At 31.5% G+C, this 22,130-nt stretch overlaps 2 protein-coding genes across 3 annotated transcripts; both read left to right on the top strand.

The window, feature by feature from the left end:
* Window positions 1–300: 300 nt before the first annotated feature.
* On the top strand, window positions 301–7,881 carry LOC130936153 (acyltransferase GLAUCE). 2 transcript variants are annotated; one of them, XM_057866163.1, is made up of 3 exons: window positions 301–964; window positions 4,475–4,519; window positions 6,756–7,881. In XM_057866163.1, the coding sequence occupies exons 1-3, from the start codon at window positions 476–478 to the stop codon at window positions 7,644–7,646; spliced, it is 1,425 nt and encodes a 474-aa protein (XP_057722146.1). In that variant the 5' UTR covers window positions 301–475; the 3' UTR covers window positions 7,647–7,881. The 2 variants fall into 2 exon arrangements, with proteins under 2 accessions (XP_057722146.1, XP_057722147.1); XM_057866164.1 differs by lacking the exon at window positions 4,475–4,519 and having other exon boundaries at window positions 306–964.
* Window positions 7,882–19,214: 11,333 nt separating this feature from the next.
* LOC130934502 (uncharacterized) lies at window positions 19,215–20,411 on the top strand. The gene has a single exon (XM_057864066.1). The coding sequence runs from the start codon at window positions 19,215–19,217 to the stop codon at window positions 20,409–20,411; it is 1,197 nt and encodes a 398-aa protein (XP_057720049.1).
* The last annotated feature ends 1,719 nt before the right edge of the window (window positions 20,412–22,130 follow it).

The following is a 22,130-nucleotide window of genomic DNA, read 5'->3' as shown; positions in this document are numbered from 1 at the left end:
TAAAATATATTTATATTGCCATGCATTAAAATTAAATTCTTATTATATAATATATACCTTTTGTGTAATATTGTATCACAATCAAACTCTAAAAAAGGTCGTCTCTTATGTCCAGCAACATCTAAAACTTTCACCCCTAAAGATCAGCTTTAATGTCATCCACAAATATGATTGATGAATCGGATTTCTCTTCTCAAAATTTTCGTGTCATAATCCCAACCATTCATGGCATGCATACCTTATTAAGCTAACCGCTAAACAAAAAACAAAAAACAATAATAATATACGTCAAAGCCTAAGAAAGAAATAGAATAGTAGTGCATGCTTCAAGGATTTCACTACTCCCACTATAAATGCATGTCAAGCTTCACATATCACAGTAATAATAACAAACACAAAACCCCATCATCACTTCATTTTCAAATTCAATCATTTTGCAGATAGTCACCAAGAAAAATCAAATTATTCAAAAGCCATGGGAAACTCTTGCCAAGAAACTCCACCACTACTTCTCCAAGACCTAAAAGTAACAATCCACCAAGCTTCAATGATTTTTCCCTCCAAAGAAACACATAACAATAAGAATAACAACAATAATAACAATAACAAGTCTTTGTTCTTATCAAACATAGACAAAGTCCTAAACTTCGACGTGGAAACGGTTCATTTTTTCGTGGCAAACAAGGATTATCCGTCGTCCAAGGTTGCGCAGAAGCTCAAGGACGCCCTGGAGGACGCCCTTGTAGCTTACGAGTTCTTGGGAGGGAGAATGAAGATGAACTCCGAGACCGGAAGGTTAGAGATAATTTGCAATGGGGAAGGTGCTGGGTTTGTTGTGGCTTCTTGTGATTATAGATTGGATGAGATTGGAGACTTGGCTTTTCCAAACCCAGCATTTGCACAATTTGTTCATAAGTCTAAGGATTTCCTCAAACATGGTGATTCTCCACTATGTGTTGCCCAGGTAAAATTATAGTAATAATACATTCATGTTGCATAAATTTCCTTTCTTAATATTATTAAATGTTGGAATAAACTCCCTGTTTTATATTCTTTCTTATCTTCTCTCTCTGTATACATGCTTTTAATGCTGAAAAATATAATAAGTGTTATAAAAATGCTATTTGCATGTTAAAATCAGTTAGAAAAAGTATAGGTAATAAAAAATATTGGTGAACAATATGAATAATAGATATATCGGATGTTTATTTTATTAGGTGTGTGAATAATTATTCTAATATTAAGATTTAGGTGGATAATTAAAAGGTGTAATATATTTTTATTTTATTGATACTTATTCATGTTATTCAAAAAATCATTGATTACCTAACATTATCCAATTGGTTATTATGTATTTGTATATAAATATATATGTCGTTTAAATTATTTTTAATATATATTTTAGATTAATAATTAAATTTAATAACAGATTTTAATATACATGATCGTAAATGTTATATTCAATTCGAGATGTACAACAATAGATACAACATACAAGTAACAGTTTTTAAGCATAATATATAGATAGATATCATAACCCTCAAATTATTTGTACTATGTGCTAAGTGCTAACACAATTATTACACCAATTATTTTAGATTTTGTTGTGACCCCAATTCAAACAATGTTAGGTAGTTTTTTTATTGTAACATGATCAATTCATATATTTAAATAGAACCATTCAAAGTGAAATACCAACTTATATAGTTAAAATATGTTTTTTTTAATATCTTTGTAAAAATAATTTTAATATTAAATTAGTATCAATTTTATTTTTAACTTTTGAAATAAATTTAAATTCTACTTCTTTGTGTTAATTATGTTTGTTACTATTGTTTGAAATTATTTTTAAGTTAAAAATTTGTATTCATTTTAATTTTATTCCTAAAATTTAAATTATGTTTCAAATTATACTACAATTAAATCGTCTTGTATCTTTTATTATTTTATCTCTTTTATAACCTTTGTTCGCTAAATTATTTCTTAAAACTTGAACACAAAAACGAAATTTTATTTCGGTTAAAAGAACCAGCCAAGCCTCGGATTGTTGACTGGGACAAAGACGTAAATAGACAGCCTTGGTATAGAGTAGAGTCTCCTGAACCTGAAAAAGTAAAAAAAAAAAATAAAGAGAAAAACTTTTACCAAAAAAAGTTTTGAGAGCCAAAATAAATTTAAAAAAATCCAATAACGAAAAATGTTAAAGTAAAAAAAAAGAATGATAAAAAATAAATTAACTAACTACTTATAAAGTAAAAGTAAATAAAAGATAGAAAAGATCGTATCTATTTCCGTGCACGACAAATTTTATGTTGGTTTATATATGATAGAAATATTTGATAAACAAATTATATTTTTAATCAAGTTCAACCAATTTTTTTTCTTATATGTTTTTTTTATTCAACTGATTTTTATTTCTATTGTACTAATAAACTATTAACCAATTTAATTAAATTTAATTACCAAAATCATTTGATTACGAAAAGATCTTGATATATTTAATGTGTATGAAAAATTGAAACCGTTACTTCCTACACTAAAAGATTTCCTTTTTTAATTTATTCTTTAAATGCTAAATCCTTTTTCCAAGAAAAAATCACCCACCTATATCCTTTTTCTATCTAAGATTTCCATTTTAGAAAGAACTATAGAATTAGTAGGCTTTCATGTAGTTGTGAGTCTTCATGAGTTAGTGTTTTCTTTATTTGAGCTATCACTACATTATGAAAGTAGTGTGAATTAAATGCATTTCATGTCTCTTCAAAAAAGCAAATTCGCTTTACAGTCCACAATTCAGGCATTAAAGAAATGAAGTATAATTTTATTATGATTATTATTTTTTTTTCCTTTTCAGTTTTTACATACAAATGGATATGATCGAAATAACTAGTAGTATCACTTTCTATATATATGTATGCATGCATGACACCGACAAAACGTATGTATCCTCTAATAATAATTTCTCTAGCTACTAACAACCACCATTTATTCATTTTTAAATCATTTCCTTTATTTCTGTGCAATAATGCATGTATGGATAGATTTCCATATCAAACAATATCGGCAATGCGTTGATTAGTAGTTTCTCCATAATTTTTTTTTGTTGTGTTTTGATTTGGACATGATATGATTGATACTATATATATAAGTGAAGTAGTAATACGCCAAAATCATCATAATATACTAGTGTATATTAAAACCATATGAATTATTTTTTTCTAAACAAAATATATTTTCAACTTGATTCTATAAAAAAGATAAATGTCTCAAGATATGGACGTGTTAATGACTAGTTTTGAGTAGGTAAGAATGCAGGTAAAAAAGGTACCATATTTATTGTAACTTTGTAAGCATCAAATAAGAAAATTGAAAATGTTTTGGTAACAAAAAAATTAACTAAAAGAATAATATTACATATTTAAATTTTTTTTTAATAAAATTCAACTAAGTTAATTTAACATAATAAAAATTAGTTATTATTAATATTATTATTTAATTTTATTGGATTTGATTAATAAAAAATTTGAATGGGTAACATTATTTGTTTGAATCTTTTTTTGTTTTTCTAACATTAACGGTTTAAAGCATTTCAAATATAAAATTAGTTCGACTCTATCTCAATCTATTACCTGAAATATATTTTTTTAAATATTTAAATTGACCTATTTAAAAGTTTAATCAAATATAGAAGACATTTAGATTTCTACTTGATGATAATAAAGATTTTAATTGAACAAACAAAGAACTCTGCTTAATTAAAACGGTAAATATACACTTGACTTGACCAATAAAAAGTTTTCTTTTTATTTTATGCTTTTAAATATTTTTCAGCTTATAATTTTCACTGGGATCCAAAATGATTTCTAGAAATGCTAAAATTTTTCACTTTTAAAATGACTAAAAACTCTATTTAATTATTAGATTTTTTAGGGAATTGTAAAATTTGTTCTATATGATCTTTAATGATAATGTCAAATAAATAAAAAAAATCAGTTTGTTAGGCCTAATATACTTTTATAATATGGCCTTTCTTATTGAAAGGACCTTTAAGAAAACTCTTATGTTATGTAATGGCATATTTAAAGAATAAAAAAGATTTTGGTTATATTGAGTGTATACTTTTTTTTTGTTTTTCATAATATTAGAGAAAAAAAAGTCAAAATTTGTTTTATTTAATATTTATTAATTGTTGTAATAATTAATAACCGTTAAAAAAAATAAATTTTAACTGTTTTTGACTAATATTTTTTGTTATCGAATATTTTTAATTTTTTAATAATAACTTTCTATTTTTCACCTTAATTTAATGAATGTTTTTTGAATAAAATCTATAAAATAATTAATAATGTTAAATAAGTGTTTTTTTTTGTGTGACTAAAATAAGTGTTTTGGAATACCACATTTAATATGAATGGAAGAATTGCCTCATATATTGAACTCTCCTTTAATTACAACATTGTTTTATGTTTATCAGAAGTTAGGTAGCCGAAAAATCAGCTTGACAATAAAGTTTGAGGAGGTTGGTTGAAAGTGATATTGAACTCCTGAATCATGATATTGAGCTCTCTTCTTACTCTTTCGTTTGTTTTTAATTTAATATTGGTACTTCCCCTGTGGAAGTAGGAAAATAAATGTTAGTGGGCGCTTGATTCAATACTCCTGAAAAGTTTGGAGTATTAAAATTATTTTTAAAGAGTTAAACAAAAAGTTAACATATTTGGAATTTTAGTACTTCTTAATTAAGAAGAGAGAGAAGAATCATTATTTAATTATTAAAGAAAGAGAAAAAAAATTAGTATTAAATTCTATTTGGAATAAATTTTTTGTTTTAATTTAAATTTATTTTATTTTTAGATTAATATTAAATTATTATAAAATTATGATAAAAATAAAAATTAAAAAAAATTAAAAAGATATAATACTCTTATTATTCTAAACTTTTTTTGTTTAAACAAACATATTCATATTATTTTAAAATTAATACAAATAAATTTATTTAAAATTTTTAAATTTTAAATAAATATATTCATCTTATTTTAAATAATAGTTCTCGTATTATTTTTTTAAAACGGTTAAATATGATTTTTAAATATCTCAACAAAAGAAATAGATATATATAATCTTTCAAATTAATAATATTAAGAGTGTATATATAAGTACATAATATCTGAAAAGATTAATAAATCTTACCTAGAAAATATAATTAGAGATATTTTTTACTTAAGATAATAAAAATAATACGAATACGTTTAATTTTATTAAATTAAATTATTAATTTAAATTATATCTATCTAAATTTTAAATAAAAAATTTTAAAAATTTAAAATTCAAATATGTGAATAAAATTAGATTAATAAAAAAAATAAAAATATATGAATACAATACAAATTGTCCAGAAATAAGAATAAGTTTGTTGGTGAACAAATTCATTATTTTTAATGAACAAAAGAAGATAGTATATTAAATAAACTTTATGAAATAAATTATAATTTTAAATAAATAATTAAAATAAATAAAATATAAAATTGTTAATTAATTAGATTTTATTAACTAATTAAATAACTTATATATTAATAGAGCATATTAAATTTCTTATAATAATTATAATTATTATTTATTAAAAATATATTTTATAAGTTGTAATTAATATGTTTATAGTTTTTAAAAAAAGAAAGTATTAATTGTTTATTAATTTTATCAGTATGCATTAAATATTAACCTAAATTAACGCAAAGTAAATTAAATTTTAAATTTTAATAGTATTTTTTTGTTAAAATTATATGGAATTTTAAAATTCCAAACATCAAGAGAGTATTATAACATCCACAATATTAGTGCTTCAGCACAATAACAATTAACTACTTTATTTAGTAACTAGTTAGAAACTGAGATTCAGCGAAAGAGATTTATCTTTTTATTTTAACTAGATATCATATCGATAATTTTGTCTTTTAAGTATAAAAATATAAAAATATTGGTTTAGTTATTTTATTTACGAGACGTTTTTCAACTAACAATAGATTAATCACTATATTTAATTATAGACACTTATTTTTTTAAACAAAACTAGTATTAATTCATATTTTATTTTATTATTATTATTATTTTTTCATAATTTGTGTGTAAGTAATATTATTAAAAAGAATAAATAACCATTTGTATCCATGAAAAATAAAAATATTGGCATATGTATTCACATTAAATCGAAACTAAACTTGCACCAACGCAAGATGTTTTCAGTGTGATAAAAGTATCATCTCTTGTCATACAGAAGACATCTTGCGTGAATACAAATTTAGTTTCGATCTAGTGTCAGTATATATGTCAATATTTTCATCTTTTGTGAATACAAATGATCATTTATTCTTATTAAAAATACAGACAAACAATACTCTACAAATATATTCAATTATTTATATAAATTATTTAACATATTCTTTTAATAAAATGATTAGCTTCTCAAAACAATCAAATATGTTTCAACAAAATAATCAAAACACTCGTTGTAAATCAAATATTTTATAAATACAAAAAAATAAATTATTAACTTATATTTTGATACTTTTATCATGTGCGAAATTCAATTACAAATTTAAATATAATTTGAGCATATTATTTATAAAATGTACGAATAAGTATAACTATAAATATAAATATATTGTTAATTGATGATTAATTCTTTGTTTTACTAACTGTGTAAAGATAGTAACTAGTACTCTCCAGAGATTGATTGATCTTTATAATGGTGTATACAGATAACATCATGCAAGTGTGGGGGATTCGTAATTGGCTTCACCACAAGCCACACAACCTTTGATGGTCTCAGCTTCAAAACTTTCTTAGACAACCTTGCCGCGTTGGCTTCCAACAAACGAATGCCTGTGATCCCCTTCCATGACAGGCACCTCCTTGCCGCACGATCTCCACCACGTGTCACCTTTCCACATCCCGAGATGCTTGACCTTGGAGAATTCCCCACAAGCGCCGAAGCTGGCGTCTTCGAAGCTTCCTCCGAGGAACTCCACTTCAAAGTCTTCCATTTAACCACTGATAACATCAACCGCCTCAAGGAGAAAGCCAAGGATAGTAATGTAAATTCCCGTGTCACCGGCTTTAACGTTGTTACTGCGCTTGTCTGGAGGTGCAAAGCTCTATCCTTTTCGCCGCCGGATCCTAATAGGTCGTCCACCATACTCTATGCCGTTGATATTCGGTCAAGGCTGAGCCCTCCATTGCCAAAATCCTACGCGGGTAACGCGGTTCTAACCGCTTACGCAACGGCAAAATGCGAGGTACTAGAGAAGGGGTCGTTTGCGAAGTTGGTGGAGATGGTAAGTGAGGGTGCAAAGAGAATGAATGATGAGTATGCGAGGTCTATTATAGATTGGGGAGAGTTGCACAATGGATTTCCAAGTGGAGAAGTTTTGGTGTCTTCATGGTGGAGATTAGGATTTGAAGAGGTGGAGTATCCTTGGGGTAAGCCAAGGTATTGTTGTCCCGTGGTTTACCATAGAAAGGACATTATACTATTATTTCCTCCTATTGGTGGCAGCGAAGGCAGTGATAATGGGATTAATATTATAGTGGCACTTCCTCCTAAGGAAATGGAGAAATTCAAGAATTTCTTCTATGAATTCTTGATATGAAATTCAGTGTGGTAATATGTATGAGAGAGGATCAAATGATGGGTTTTACTTTCTTTTGTCTCAAATAATTGTCCATTTAAATAAATTATTTTTTATTTGGTCTAAATAGACTATTGTTTGAGATAAAAAAAGTAATATAACTAAGGATAATAATAGCTAACGGTCACGTATAATGTATAATTTGTGAATTATTAATCATGAACTGATAGATTTTCAAGTGCTGTGTACGAATAGAAGGTTTGAATAAATGAATTGTTAGTTACTACTACCAGTTTATTTACTGTTCATGATAGCTCACTGTTTTATAGATGAGCTTTCTTAGAAGAGAAAGAATATTTAAATTATTTTTTTTTGTATCTTTGCATTTTACAAAAATATTAACAAAAATTCAACGGGATGACGTAGGACTTATTACAAAACATAAAAATAAAATAAATATTAATACATGTACTTATGGTTTACTCACATGTATTATGTTAATAATTTTTTTCTATAATTAAGCATTAATTTAGTGGAGTTATTTTTTTTAAAGATGTTTGTATTTTTTAAAAAATAGTTTCTTTTTGTATTTAGTAAATATATGTTTATTTTTGTAATTTTTAAAAGTTAAGAGTATTTTGTTGTACTTTTTAAGATTAATTTATACTTATCAAAAATTAAAAAATTAATACAATTTTATATATTAATAAATATTCAAATTGATCATTATATTCATGTCAATAATAATTTACTTAAAGTTTTTTAAAAATTATTTTATCAAATAATACTATTGTTATTACTTGTATGATTAAAAGTTATGTATAGTTTGTAATTTACTATGTCAATTTATGCTTATGCATGTAAATGTAATAGCTCTGTGGCTTTGATGAATTCATTATATTCTTTTTATATTTTGATGAGAGTGAGAGATTATGAAGTTTAGTAACACCAGAAAAAGGTAGTATTAAATACATAAATAAATTGTTAAATTGTTTAACTGTTTTTTTTTTTTTTTTATCGAAGATAGGGAGATTCAAACTCGCAATTTTTTAGACGAATATGGAGAGATTATGTCATTTGAACTATAACTCATTGACAAATTGTTTAATTGTTATATAATTGTTAAATATTAAATTAATTGGTGTTACACAATTAGGCATAAATATTACGATTGTAGTGCTTATATTTGGATCGATTGGACGTTGGTTTGATTGTTTAGGGCATCATTTATTATAATTTTTTCATTTTGTACGTTTGACAGATTGATTATTGTTGACTTTTTTTAGCACTATTGTTGATAGTTTGATTTATATCTTTGATAAATGAATAAATATTATATTTTTTATTTATTCATTGTTTTAATAAAAAAAATTAAAAATAAATTTAGAAATATATGTTTTATATAAAATTTTCAAAATTTTTAAAAATATTTTTCTTAATTATCTTCAAATTTTGTGTGAAAAAATTTTAGGTTTAATTACTCTGTTGGTCCCTATAGTTTTGCGAAATTTTCAATTAGGTCTCTATACTTTTTTTTTCCTTTTAATTGGGTCCCTGCACCAATTTTTTTATTTCAATTAGGTCCCTATCATGACCAAACAGTTAGATTTAACAGAATATTCCGTTCCTAAATTAAAGATTCGCTAACTTTTTCCTAAATCCCTAATTCTCTTTTACTCTTATTTTCTAAAATACCAAAATAACCCTCCCACACTTAAAAAAAAACTTAGCTAGCCCTCAGTTCCTCTGTGGAGATCGTGTTCACTGTCATCTCCTGCATCGGTCCATCGTCTTCATCCATCTGTGGCGTCGTCTACAGTGGACGCTTGGTGGTCGGCCGTCTGTCGCCTCCTTCTCTCTCTGCGTTGGTCTGTTCTCCGTTATTCTATTCGGAGGTCTTCTGCGCTATTTTCCCATCCAAGCCGTTGTCGTCCCTCCCGGTGCTTTGCCTCGCCTGACGTCGCTGCGTCGCACCGCACCGCGTCGAGCCTCGCCGCGCCTGACCTCCCGTCTAGCCTCTCATCCCCGCGCTGCGCCTCTCCTCGATCTCCTTGTACTCAATCTGTCACAAAACAAGTAACATATAACATTTATTTTTTTTTCAGTTTTTAAAATTTGATGTAACATGTTTATGCTAATTTTAAGTTTCAAAAAATATGGCATTGGTTGAGTACCTAATTTTTGAATTGATTTCTGAATTGTTTTGATATAGTAATTTAGGATTTACAATATGAATATTTATGTATGGAAATTTTGTTAATTGGTGAATTGACATATACATTAATTTTTGCTGATGATGAATTTTGTTTATTGTTGATTGTTGATTGTTGATTGTTGTTGCTGTGATGATGCTGCTTTATTAGGACTCTGTTTCTCTTTTTTTAATGTAATGATGGGGGATTCGGATTTTATCATCATAGTGACAAGTTTCAAGTATTTCTATTGAATTTGGGTTTGGTTGGTGATGCAAAAACTGTTGTGGATACTCTGAATAAGGAGATTAAGGATGATCCTTTTTATTTGGCCAGAAACCACCTTGGATGGAAGCTGTGTGAAAGAAGTCTAAGGATAATGTGGCAAAGATAGAGGTTGAGATTGCTAAGGATGTTGTGCCATTCAATTTCTTGACACCAATGAGGATTATAAGAGATGCAAAGGAGGTGTTATGTGGATTGATGCCCTTATCTTTAGTTATATTTTCATCTTCGTATAATGAAATAGTTTTTATTTTAGTCTATACATTATTATTAAGTAACAACTAGAATTAAGATTTTATATGAGTGTCTTGCCATGCCGGAGTTTTCTTTCACTATGAGTGTCTTGTCAGGATCCATCCAAAGGAGGTGGACACTACAAGAAATTGTCTAATTATCGACGCAAAAAATCGACGGCTAGATTTTTTGTCGATAATTTTCGACGGCTTGTCTTCGATAAAATAAAAAAATTATTAAAAATAAAATATTAAAATCGACGACCATGTCATGTATTATTTTAAGCCGTCGATTTTATTAGAATTTTAAAAAATCGACAAGTTTAATAGCGACCTCATTCACCGTTGATTTTTCCGTCAATTTTTAATATTATCGACGGCCTAACCGTCGATTTGGCCGTCGATTTTAACGGTATTTCTTGTAGTGGAAACTTGTGGATTTGATACAAGATCCATCCAAAGGAGGTGAAACTTGTGGATTTGATACAGAGATAGAGAGTTTCATGTGCCTTTGTAAGAATGGAAATTCCACTACTCATTGCAAAGGTATCTTACAACCTCAATAATATAATTCTACCCTTTTAGTAAAGTAATGATCATGAATTGGATTTTGTATGTTATTTTGCAGATTATAATGTTACACAGCACAATACGAAGATACATGTAATTGCACGTTGTTACTGCTAATTGAAGTGGTGTATTCATTATTGTTCATAGCAAACTTTTTTAAGTTAAAAATGAGGGTAATGTGTTGTGTCTGTCAGAACAATAACTGGCATTTCGGTTGTTGGGGTATTTGAAATTGAAGCAGGTATATAGTACTTGAAGAAAGTGAGAGTTAAAGCGTCAGTAACATGTGGAGTCCAAAGTAATGAAAACAGACTCTTCTATCTGATATATAATTTTTTCTTTAAAAAAAGTTACGTTAATAAATTTTTTTATTTTGTTGTATTATATAAAATTTGATTTATTATATTTTTAGGGATAATTTTGATAATTCATATTTTAGTACTGTGGACAACACCATATATTATACGTTTATGTATTTGTTTATGCTTTAATTTTCTAATACTACTCATCAGTTAGTACATTTATTGGGGGTTGGATTTCATGGTAATGCTTAATTCGTTTGCTATCTGTTTTGCGTTATCGTTATTTGGTGCTATATAAACGTTCCCTTTGCTTAAAAAGGTTGGATTAGAACTCCCTCCTATAGCATACATTTTCCACTCATCATATTGGTTGTTGACCACATGGGCGTAATCAAATATTTATAGTTTTATTAAATTTTTAATTAAATTTTTATATTTTTTTTCGATTAAGTTCTTAAGGGTATATAAGTAATTTCACAATTTACTAATATTTTTTTATATTTAATGTTAATAAGGACTAAATTAAAAAAAAATAATGTATAGAGACCCAATTGAAAAAAAAGAAGTATATAGACCTAATAAAAATTTGATAAAACTATAGGAACTTACAGAATAATTAAACCAAAATCTTACAGTAATCATATTTTAATTATCTAAATATAAATAATCATTAAAATAGCACTGTGAGAAGTAACTTAGAAAAAAATTTGAAGGTAACAATTTTGTGAATACATTAAATAGTCAGCCATTTTTCTTTGGATTTTTTTTTTCGACAATAAAATTAACGATATTATGATTTTTGTATTATATTTTTGTATAATTCAATTTAAAAACTAATGTATGTGAATGAAATTCTCTATTTTTTAATATAAACATAGGAAGACACAAAATTAAAAAAGATGAAAAAAATGAAAAAAAAATATAAAAAGAATTAGAAAAAGAAAAAAATAAAAAATAAAAACTAGAGCATGCAGAAGCGACAATAGGAAAAAAAAAGAAGTGCGAGATTTAAAGTGTATAATTTCACGTACATACTATATGAGTGATATTTTTTGGTAATTTAAATACACTAAAAAAACAAAAAAATTGTTTAAATAGAAGGAGAATCCCTTTTAAGATTATTTTTAAACTCCTTCTAAATAGAAGGAAGCTTTACTTGATGAAGTTATAACTTCATCGTCATCTTTGTCATGATTTTTGCTACCGTATTTGTATCTCTCATAATCAAACGAAAATCAACATGCCAATTTTAATGCATGATATTTCTTATTTTGAGTACCGACAGATCAATAAACCCAAAATCATCTTAGTGATTAGTAACAAGATTAAACGCTTTTACACAACCGGTCTCACAAATAATATCTCGTTGACCCACATCTCAGACTAAGAGATATCCTCTTCAAATAGCAAACAATTCTCATTGAAAAATATTGTTACTCTCAATCATTCCCAAACACCCCTTTACCAACTCCCATTACAATCTCTAATAACGCAAGCAAAATCAACACTATCACCAGAACCAGGATAACTAGCATCACAATTAATCTTAAAAGTATCAATGGATGGAGATTCCAAGAACCACTTAGAATAGAGGGGAGGGACAAACACTGTAATTCAAAAATACTCCTAAACTCCTATTCTAAAGCTAATGCCAGACAAATCATTTTTTTCGGAGGCCAAGTCTCAAAAGGATTAAAGATGTCATTATTCCTTACTCGCCATATCCTTCAAAGTCCCAGAAAAAACCTGAACGAATGCTCTCTACTATGATACATGAACCAGTTCTTCAAATCCAGAAGATGACAAGAAATATCCAACCTATGCCATACAAGCTGAGCTTTTAGACAATCCCGAATAGAATGTAAAACCGATTCCTGGATAGAAAGATATCTTGGGCACCTATCTGATGATGACATCCCTCTTTTGAAGCGAAAACCTGCAGTAGGAAGAGCCTCCTTAAGACACATCAAAGCCAAACACTTGTGCTTTTCCGAACAAGCTGGCGCCAAAACAAAGTCAATTCTCCCGCTCCTCCCAACTAAACAGTTACTTACACAACCAGAAGTAACTGTTGCGTGAGTTATTGACTTTGGCAGCAGACCCAGATTAATACCAACCCACTTCCAACCTGCTTGTGTAACGACCCAATTTCCAGCAGATCCGGATCACTGCCAGTCATCAGGTGTTACTTCCCATCAGCCCTATAAGACTCTAGACTCGACGATATTTACTACATATGAGTATTTCATACGAACAAAATTGCGTATGTTAGCTTATTTTTATCATTTGCTTTTCTTAGTAAACCGTTAGTAATAACCAAACATATCCTCAGAGATATACAGTATAAAATTAAATACCAATCTAACAACAAAGTCAAATAGCAACAAGATTACAGAAAACCTTCATACATATATACACTTCAAGTTAGTTCATATAAATATATACAAATAGACTTATTTACAATTGACCACTTTTCAGATACATGGCTCATATAAAAAATTTCTAAGCTGGTACCCAGACTAACAAAGAAAAAGAAAATATCAAATCCTATCCTTCAAAATGCTACAAAGGTGAGGGAAAGCAACGTCTTAAAGAACAAAGACCATCTATCTTACATTATTTCCACAATCAGGGCACAAGTCGGTGGACATCGTCTTAGGACTAGTCTCGAGCATCTCTTGTAGGGTCCGAAAACTCATGCTCCTTTGGTACCTCTCTGAACAGATCTCTAGTGGCAGCAGTCAAATCAAAATCCTCCATCTGGGGGAAAAAGGATAAGGAAAGGGGTGAGAACCTATATGGTTCCCAGTAACGCGACATCGTGAAAACGCATCTCTCTCGTGAAACCTAGAGTTCTGGTTCTATCGTAATAACTTGCTTGCCAAGTTTCTCGACTACTTCCATATCGCGGGCTCTGACATAACTCTTTCTTGCGTCTTTCTTTGGGATCAATGTCGTTCCTACGCTATTTTCTATGACCATTATTCCTAACTTTATTAATTTATTCTAAGCTTTGGAAAAAGTTAAATTATATAATCTTAGAAATATAAACAAGAAACAGAGAATAGAAAATTAACAAGAAGCAGATAGCACACAGCAGAAAGAATGAATAGTAAACAATCACATTCAAATGCGCAAATAATTTATGATGCGTGTCTGTTTCTAGCGCAGGCCATGAGTTCATGCGTTGGTTGTCTACCCGTAACCCGATGTTACTCGGAGTGAACCCCAAATATGGTTCCTTTACTATATCAGTTAGACACCTTGGCATCACGGTTACCCGTGTCAGTTAGGCCTCATCATAATAACATTTTAATGTGAATCACAGTAAGAAACAATCCTATTAGTTAGGTAAATATTTCCGCATTAGCAACCTTAGGATATCAGTTAGGCGGAAACTTTCGCATTAACAGTTTGGCACAAGGCCCATTCAATATACATTATGCTATCAGTTAGGCGGACATTTCCGCATTAGCAATCTTAGGCTATCAGTCAGGGGGCACTTTCCCATTAGCAATCGGCACAAAGGCCGGATAAACCACTATTTTATGGTTTATCTTGTGCTAAATATAGTGGATTTTATCAATCTTTTACACACTTATTCATATGAAATGCATGGTTTTACACTTTCCTTCCTAAATTGATGCTATGACTGAAAACATGCTCCTTTGGCCTTAAATTCACTATTTTTAATCCTCTCTTATTTCCATTCGATGCCGTGATATGTGCGTTAAGTGTGTTCAGGGATTACAGGGCAGGAATGGCTTAGAGGATAGAAAAGAAGCATGCAAAAGAGGAAGGAACACAAGGAATTAAAGATTTCATGGGCGAGCAGTGACGCGCACGCGTGGCCAGGAGAAAGTTTATCAACACGTATGCGTGGAGCGACGCGTACGTGTGACTGGAAGATTGCACATCGACTCGTACGTGTGGAGCGACGCGTACGTGTGACAAGCGGTCACGTGCTGCAGATACCAGAATTCGCTGCGGGTGATTTCTGGGCCCATTTTTCACCCATTTTCAGGCCCGAAAGTCCATATTAGAGGCAGGGGTGTAGTTGAGACTTAGACACTTTCATTCTCACTTAGTTTTTAGTTTTTGAATCTTAGAGAAAAACACTACTTCGCCTAGGGTTCTTAGTATTTTGTTAGCTTTGCTTTTAGATTGGATTTTTGAGAGAGCTGCTACAACATTTGGTTGAAGTCATCACTTTAGTTTGCTTCTCTATTACTCTACTTTTTTGTTTTCTATTTAGTGATTGGTACTCATATTTGTATTTTGCTGAATTCTGAGTTTATTAATGCAATGAACCATTCTTATGTTTAATTCCAAGTTTCTTTCAATTAATTATCAGAGTCAATTTTAATTCTATTAATTTAGTTTCAATTACCATGTTTTCTATCTACTCCCTTTACATATTTGTGGAAATGGCATTCATGTCAATGGAGTAGAGTTCTCAACTTGGCTTTGGAGTTGATTTGTAACAATTCTAATTTTGCACTGATGCGAGTTTTTCTTAAAATAATATTTTAAAGCGATTAGTTTTATTTTGACGAGTCGACTTCGAACTCCGAAGTAAAAATAAATGGTAATATAATTTTATTATTATGTTATTTATTTATTTTACTTGCTCTAATTATAATGAAGCCTAGATAATAATATTGATATTATTATTATCAAGTCCGATATTTACCAATAAAAACTTAATTATTGTTATTTCTTGATGAGCTTAGAGTTACTAAAGCTCCATCAAACATCTTTTAATTTCTAAGTTACTAATGTCATTTATATTAGTAACTCATATATAATTATCCTTATATATATATATATATATATATATATATATATATATACTTGTGTAATAATATATTCAGTTTTTATAATTATTCGTTTAAGATATTTATAACTTGAACTGCCAACTCGATTACACTGAAACTTGACACATGCCCTTTTATTCATGCTAAATCACCTTTTCTTTATTCAGAATCTTCCTTAGCCATTTGATAATATCATCACCGAGCATATAAGAAAGAAAAGAGTGAGACTTGTATCATGAAACCAAATGACATTAGGCAATGACACTTAACCCTTTTAATGCCAAATCATACCCCACTAAAAGAAAGACACCTTCTCCTATCTCTCATCTTTTCATAACCGAATGCATGCATACAGAAAAGAAAAGAGAGAAACCAAAAGCACTCATTGAAGAACCGTGAAACCCTGTTAACTTTCCTTCCTCGATTTCTTGCAATCCGTAATCCCAATCAAAAATCTAATCGGATAAAAGTGTTCGTATCTTCCTCCTCTACGTGTTGGCGTTATTTTGTCCGATGGAAGTCGACGGTAACGTAGCTCCTCTACCCCTTGAGTTTGGCCAACTGGAGTTCTAGGAGGCACGGAGGATTCCGGACGTTTTTCCCTTCAGCAGCTCGGTCAGAAGGCTCCCCCGAAGCTTCACATATTTTGATTTCGTACGAAGGTAGGATTTTGGTAAATTTCATCGGTTAAATTGATATTTGATAAGTGAATTGATGTCGTGATTACTTGTCGGTTGAATTTATATTGATATTTGTGATAAGTTTGAGGTTTGGAGGGTTTAAGTGCAACCAGGAACTGAGTTATTCTGATGATTGTGATTTCTGGATTACGGTAGGATAATTTGAAAATGTTAAAAGTTGCCGGTTTGATTTATTAAAAATGATTTGAAAAGAGTGTGGAAAATGGTTTGGATGGAACCCGAGAAGGGTGGCAGAGTCCGGATTTTAGAGGAGGTGCCGCCGAAATTTTGCTATAAATCTTAAGAATTGATTTGAAATTTATTTAGAAGAAAAAGATTGGATTTGAGAAATGGTATTATTTGATTTTTGATTTATTTTAAAAAAATTAATTAAAATTATTTTATATTTTTAAATTATTTAACAAATGTATTATGTTTAAGTTTGATTTGAAAATGAAAAGGAGCGGAAGTTTTGAATTTGACTCAAGGATTTTATTTGGAGGAGTTTTAGTGAACTTCAAAAGTAATTGAGTTTTGCCGAAGGATTCCGTTTGGCGACATCTTGAAAAATGTTAAAGAATTTGTGTTAAAAAAATAAAAAGGGGGATTAGTTTTGGTTTTAAAAGAAAGAGAGAAGACAAACTGGCACGTGTGATTATGAAATAACTAAAAGGTCACAAAAGGGTGACGGAGAGTAAATAGTTATAGTGTCGTTGTGAAAAAGTTAAGCCGTGGGCTTCATGTGTGAGTAATTGTACGGGAAACCCGTGTATATGGAATGGCTTCCAGGAGAAAGTGGCACATGCTTCAGCTGGAGAATCAGCGCCTGCAAGTACTTGCAGAGGTCATGTTCGACATACTTCAGCTGGAGAATCAGCGCCTGCAAGAAGTAGAAACTTGCAGAGGTTATGCCGCTGGAATGCCTTATCTGACTTGCGAGTCGGATTGCGTCGGGCGCGGGTCGAAACCGACAAATGAGCTCATTACCTGCGATAGGACCAGACATGCATCATCCTTGTTGTGCATTTGCATTTTATTTGATATGGTGAAATTATCTGTGATTGCCTTCCTGTGTTTATGCATTCCTCTCTGTTACTCTGAATTGTGGTAATTAGATGCTTCTCTGTAATTCTTGTATAGTTCATTGTGAATTACTTGAATTGTGGTAACCCTGACTAAACTAACTACCCTCGACCCTACTAAGAACCCCCCAGTTCTTACCCCTTTTCTTCCTCCCCTTCAGATGGAGACCGGAGTTATATTTTACGAGATGGACCCTCCCTATATATATGAGGATATTGTACAGCATAGGTTTTATGTAGTAGCTGCGGAGATTAGGACTCATATGTACATTCTGCGTGATCATCCTTTCCATCACCCGATTGACACTCCACAGTTTAACCCCGACATGCCCTATGAGTTCCCACTACAGTGGCTCCACCCAGATGCTCCCTTTCACCCGTTTCATGATGGGCCGGTGCCTCACCAGCATCTCGATCAGCCTGCGGATCAGGCGGACCCTGAGCCTGAGCCCACGGAGGAGCATTTTCCAGAGCACGTACCGGAGGAGGACATCCCAGTGGAGCAGATCTCAGTATCTTCATCCGAGCCATCTTCTGAGGAGCCGCTTACCGCCTCTATTAGTGGACCGGCGAGTGCTGGTCAGACCAGTAGCACGAGTCCCAGCGCCTCTCCTGAGATTATAGAGATTTCCGATGACGAGGACGAGGACCCTGAGGAGTGTTCTGATGTGGTTGTGATCTCCTCTGACGATGATACCTGAGGCCTGGGAGCTGTGGTTGTGCCTTTTGATAGTTTTTTTGTATTAGCCTAGCTTTTATGTTAATCTCTCACTTTTGGTTAGACTCACTGAGAGAGTAGGGTGTACATAGTTGACTAGACTAGTTTGGGCGCCATCTTAGGGGTTTTCTGTATGAACCAGGGCCCGGAGTGTTGATTTGTACATAGTAATATTTCTGAAGGGTGGTATGCTAACTTATGATATATACATATACGATAGTACCTGTATGCGTATGTATGGTCTATGCTATGTGTCGTGGATATATATAATGCTGGCTTGTGTATGATTTGTTTAATTTTCTATTATGGCTTGTGTATGTTTAACTAGCTGTCCTCACGAATCTTTTTATAAAGTAAAAGTCTTTTCAAAACTCAATAGTACGCTAACCCGATTACAGGCTTAATAATAAATAGTAAAAGTTTCAGGCGACGAGTTGGTGACACTTGATTTCTAGTAAGATCATGACTTACTGGGGATTGGGTTGTTACAACTTAGTATCAGAGCAATTCGTTCCTATTAAAGCCTGGGAATATGGACTGAACCATGCTTCGTTGCATTCTCTGAGTTGTGTCTCATGCATATAGGATATCGTTGTGATATGAATTGCATGACTGTCGCTGTGTTTCTATTTTAGAGACTATTCACACTTTACCTGAAATGTTAAGACTGATCACCTTAATATTGCACGTTGGGTGTGAACAGGATCTTGATGGCTGCACGGGGACGAGGACGTGGTAGGCGTGGTGTGAATCCTATAGAGGAACCGACGAGGGGTGCGGATGCTTTTATAGCTGCGATGAACACCATGGCTGAGGCTGTGCGTGAAACGGCAACTGCTACTAGGCGAGCAATTGACCGTTTAGGGGAGAGGAACGGAGATCGTAACGGAGGACGCAATGGTGAGCGTGGTGGAGATGGTAATGATAATGAAGGTGCCGGAAATCACGATAACCCTATGACACTGGCAACCTTTCTGAAGGTAAATCCGCCCAAGTTTAAGGGGACGCTTGTTGCAACTGAAGCTGACAATTGGTTCCGTGGTATCGAGAAGTCATTGCGAGCGCAACATGTACCAGAAAGACAGTACGTGGAATTTGCGACCTATATGCTGGAGGGAGAAGCTGAACACTGGTGGCATGGAGTGCAACGCTTGTTAAGGCAGGTGGTGGAAGAGATTGACTGGGATACTTTTAAGGAGGAATTTTACAAAAATTATTTCCCTAGAACTGTTCGTGATGCTAAAGAAATAGAATTGATGCAGTTGACGCAGGGGAATATGTCAGTGGCAGAATATACTCGAAAATTTGAGGATTTGTGCCGATTCTCTAAGATCTGTCAGGGAAACCCAGATGATTTTGAAGAATGGAAGTGTTTAAAGTACGAAGGAGGACTTCGCGACGAGCTGATGCATTCATTAGTCCCGTTGAAGATACGGAATTTCGCAGAGCTTGTCAATGAGAGTCAGCTGATGGAAGATTGTGAACATAAGATGGCAGCGTCAAGGATGGGACATCCAAACTTACCGCCAAGAAACTTTAATAATTTTCATACGCATGCGGTACAGCAGAAAGTTGATTTTAAGGTACCAGGAGTACCTATGCGAGGGAACCAACAAGTTAGAAACTTCGCTACGCGCTCTACAACTGGGAATGGAAATAGGCCAAGACAGGATACGGGTAAGCAACCTCAACAGCAGAGTCAGGAGGGCCCAACGTGTAGGCAATGTGGAAAGAATCACCCTGGTAGGCCTTGTTATCTTGGACTGAGAGTCTGCTACAACTGTGGTGAACCGGGGCATATAACAAGCAATTGTCCAGAAAAGTTGGTACAAGGAATAGCTAAATCGCAACAGCCAGGGAGGGTATTTACCGTGACTGCTGAAGATGCTCGTACTCAGACTCCCTGACCTAAGGTCAGTATTGTGTTAAGACTCGCTTCTTAACTGCACTTTATGATTCTGCTACGTCGCATTCTTGTATTTCTTTAACTGTTATATGTAAGTTGAGACGAGATGAAGAAGCACAACACACCTGAGCACTAAAAAATAAGATAAGAACCATTTACTCGCACCTGTTTACAGGTAAAGAAAATTTTGAGGGCAAAATTTTCTTTTAGGAGGGTAGGATGTAACAATTCTAATTTTGCACTGATGCGAGTTTTTCTTAAAATAATATTTTAAAGCGATTAGTTTTATTTTGACGAGTCGACTTCGAACTCCGAAGTAAAAATAAATGGTAATATAATTTTATTATTATGTTATTTATTTATTTTACTTGCTCTAATTATAATGAAGCCTAGATAATAATATTGATATTATTATTATCAAGTCCGATATTTACCAATAAAAACTTAATTATTGTTATTTCTTGATGAGCTTAGAGTTACTAAAGCTCCATCAAACATCTTTTAATTTCTAAGTTACTAATGTCATTTATATTAGTAACTCATATATAATTATCCTTATATATATATATATATATATATATATATATATATATATATATATTACTTGTGTAATAATATATTCAGTTTTTATAATTATTCGTTTAAGATATTTATAACTTGAACTGCCAATTCGATTACACTGAAACTTGACACGTGCCCTTTTATTCATGCTAAATCACCTTTTCTTTATTCAGAATCTTCCTTAGCCATTTGATAATATCATCACCGAGCATATAAGAAAGAAAAGAGTGAGACTTGTATCATGAAACCAAATGACATTAGGCAATGACACTTAACCCTTTTAATGCCAAATCGTACCCCACTAAAAGAAAGACACCTTCTCCTATCTCTCATCTTTTCATAACCGAATGCATGCATACAGAAAAGAAAAGAGAGAAACCAAAAGCACCCATTGAAGAATCGTGAAATCCTGTTAACTTTCCTTCCTCGATTTCTTGCAATCCGTAATCCCAATCAAAAATCTAATCCGATAAAAGTGTTCGTATCTTCCTCCTCTACGTGTTGGCGTTATTTTGTCCGGTGGAAGTCGACGGTAACGTAGTTCCTCTGCCCCTTGAGTTTGGCCAACTGGAGTTCTAGGAGGCACGGAGGATTCCAGACGTTTTTCCCTTCAGCAGCTCGGTCAAAAGGCTCCCCCGAAGCTTCGCATATTTTGATTTCATACGAAGGTAGGGTTTTGGTAAATTTCATCGGTTAAATTGATATTTGATAAGTGAATTGATGTCGTGATTACTTGTCGGTTGAATTTATATTGATATTTGTGATAAGTTTGAGGTTTGGAGGGTTTAAGTGCAGCCAGGAACTGAGTTATTCTGATGATTGTGATTTCTGGATTACGGTAGGATAATTTGAAAATGTTAAAAGTTGCCGGTTTGATTTATTGAAAATGATTTGAAAAGAGTGTGGAAAATGGTTTGGATGGAACCCGAGAAGGGTGGCAGAGTCCGGATTTTAGGGGAGGTGCCGCTGAAATTTTGCTATAAATCTTAAGAATTGATTTGAAATTTATTTAGAAGAAAAAGATTGGATTTGAGAAATGGTATTTTTTTATTTTTGATTTATTTTAAAAAAAATAATTAAAATTATTTTATATTTTAAAATTATTTAAGAAAAGTACTATGTTTAAGTTTGATTTGAAAATGAAAAGGAGCGGAAGTTT

The sequence above is a fragment of the Arachis stenosperma genome, chromosome 6, assembly GCF_014773155.1.
Source record: "Arachis stenosperma cultivar V10309 chromosome 6, arast.V10309.gnm1.PFL2, whole genome shotgun sequence".
NCBI classification, from domain to species: domain Eukaryota; kingdom Viridiplantae; phylum Streptophyta; class Magnoliopsida; order Fabales; family Fabaceae; genus Arachis; species Arachis stenosperma.
The sequence above is the reverse complement of the archived record's forward strand: the minus strand, read 5'-3'. Positions and strand labels throughout refer to the sequence as shown.

Bases quoted from the DNA above. Each gene is read 5' to 3' on its own strand.
- LOC130936153 (XM_057866163.1), top strand. From the start codon at position 476: ATGGGAAACTCTTGCCAAGAAACTCCACCACTACTTCTCCAAGACCTA. The intron at 965-4,474 runs GTAAAATTATAG...TATGTTTATCAG, and splicing joins CTCCACTATGTGTTGCCCAG to AAGTTAGGTAGCCGAAAAAT. The intron at 4,520-6,755 runs GTTGGTTGAAAG...TGGTGTATACAG, and splicing joins TGACAATAAAGTTTGAGGAG to ATAACATCATGCAAGTGTGG.
- LOC130934502 (XM_057864066.1), top strand. From the start codon at position 19,215: ATGGCTGCACGGGGACGAGGACGTGGTAGGCGTGGTGTGAATCCTATA.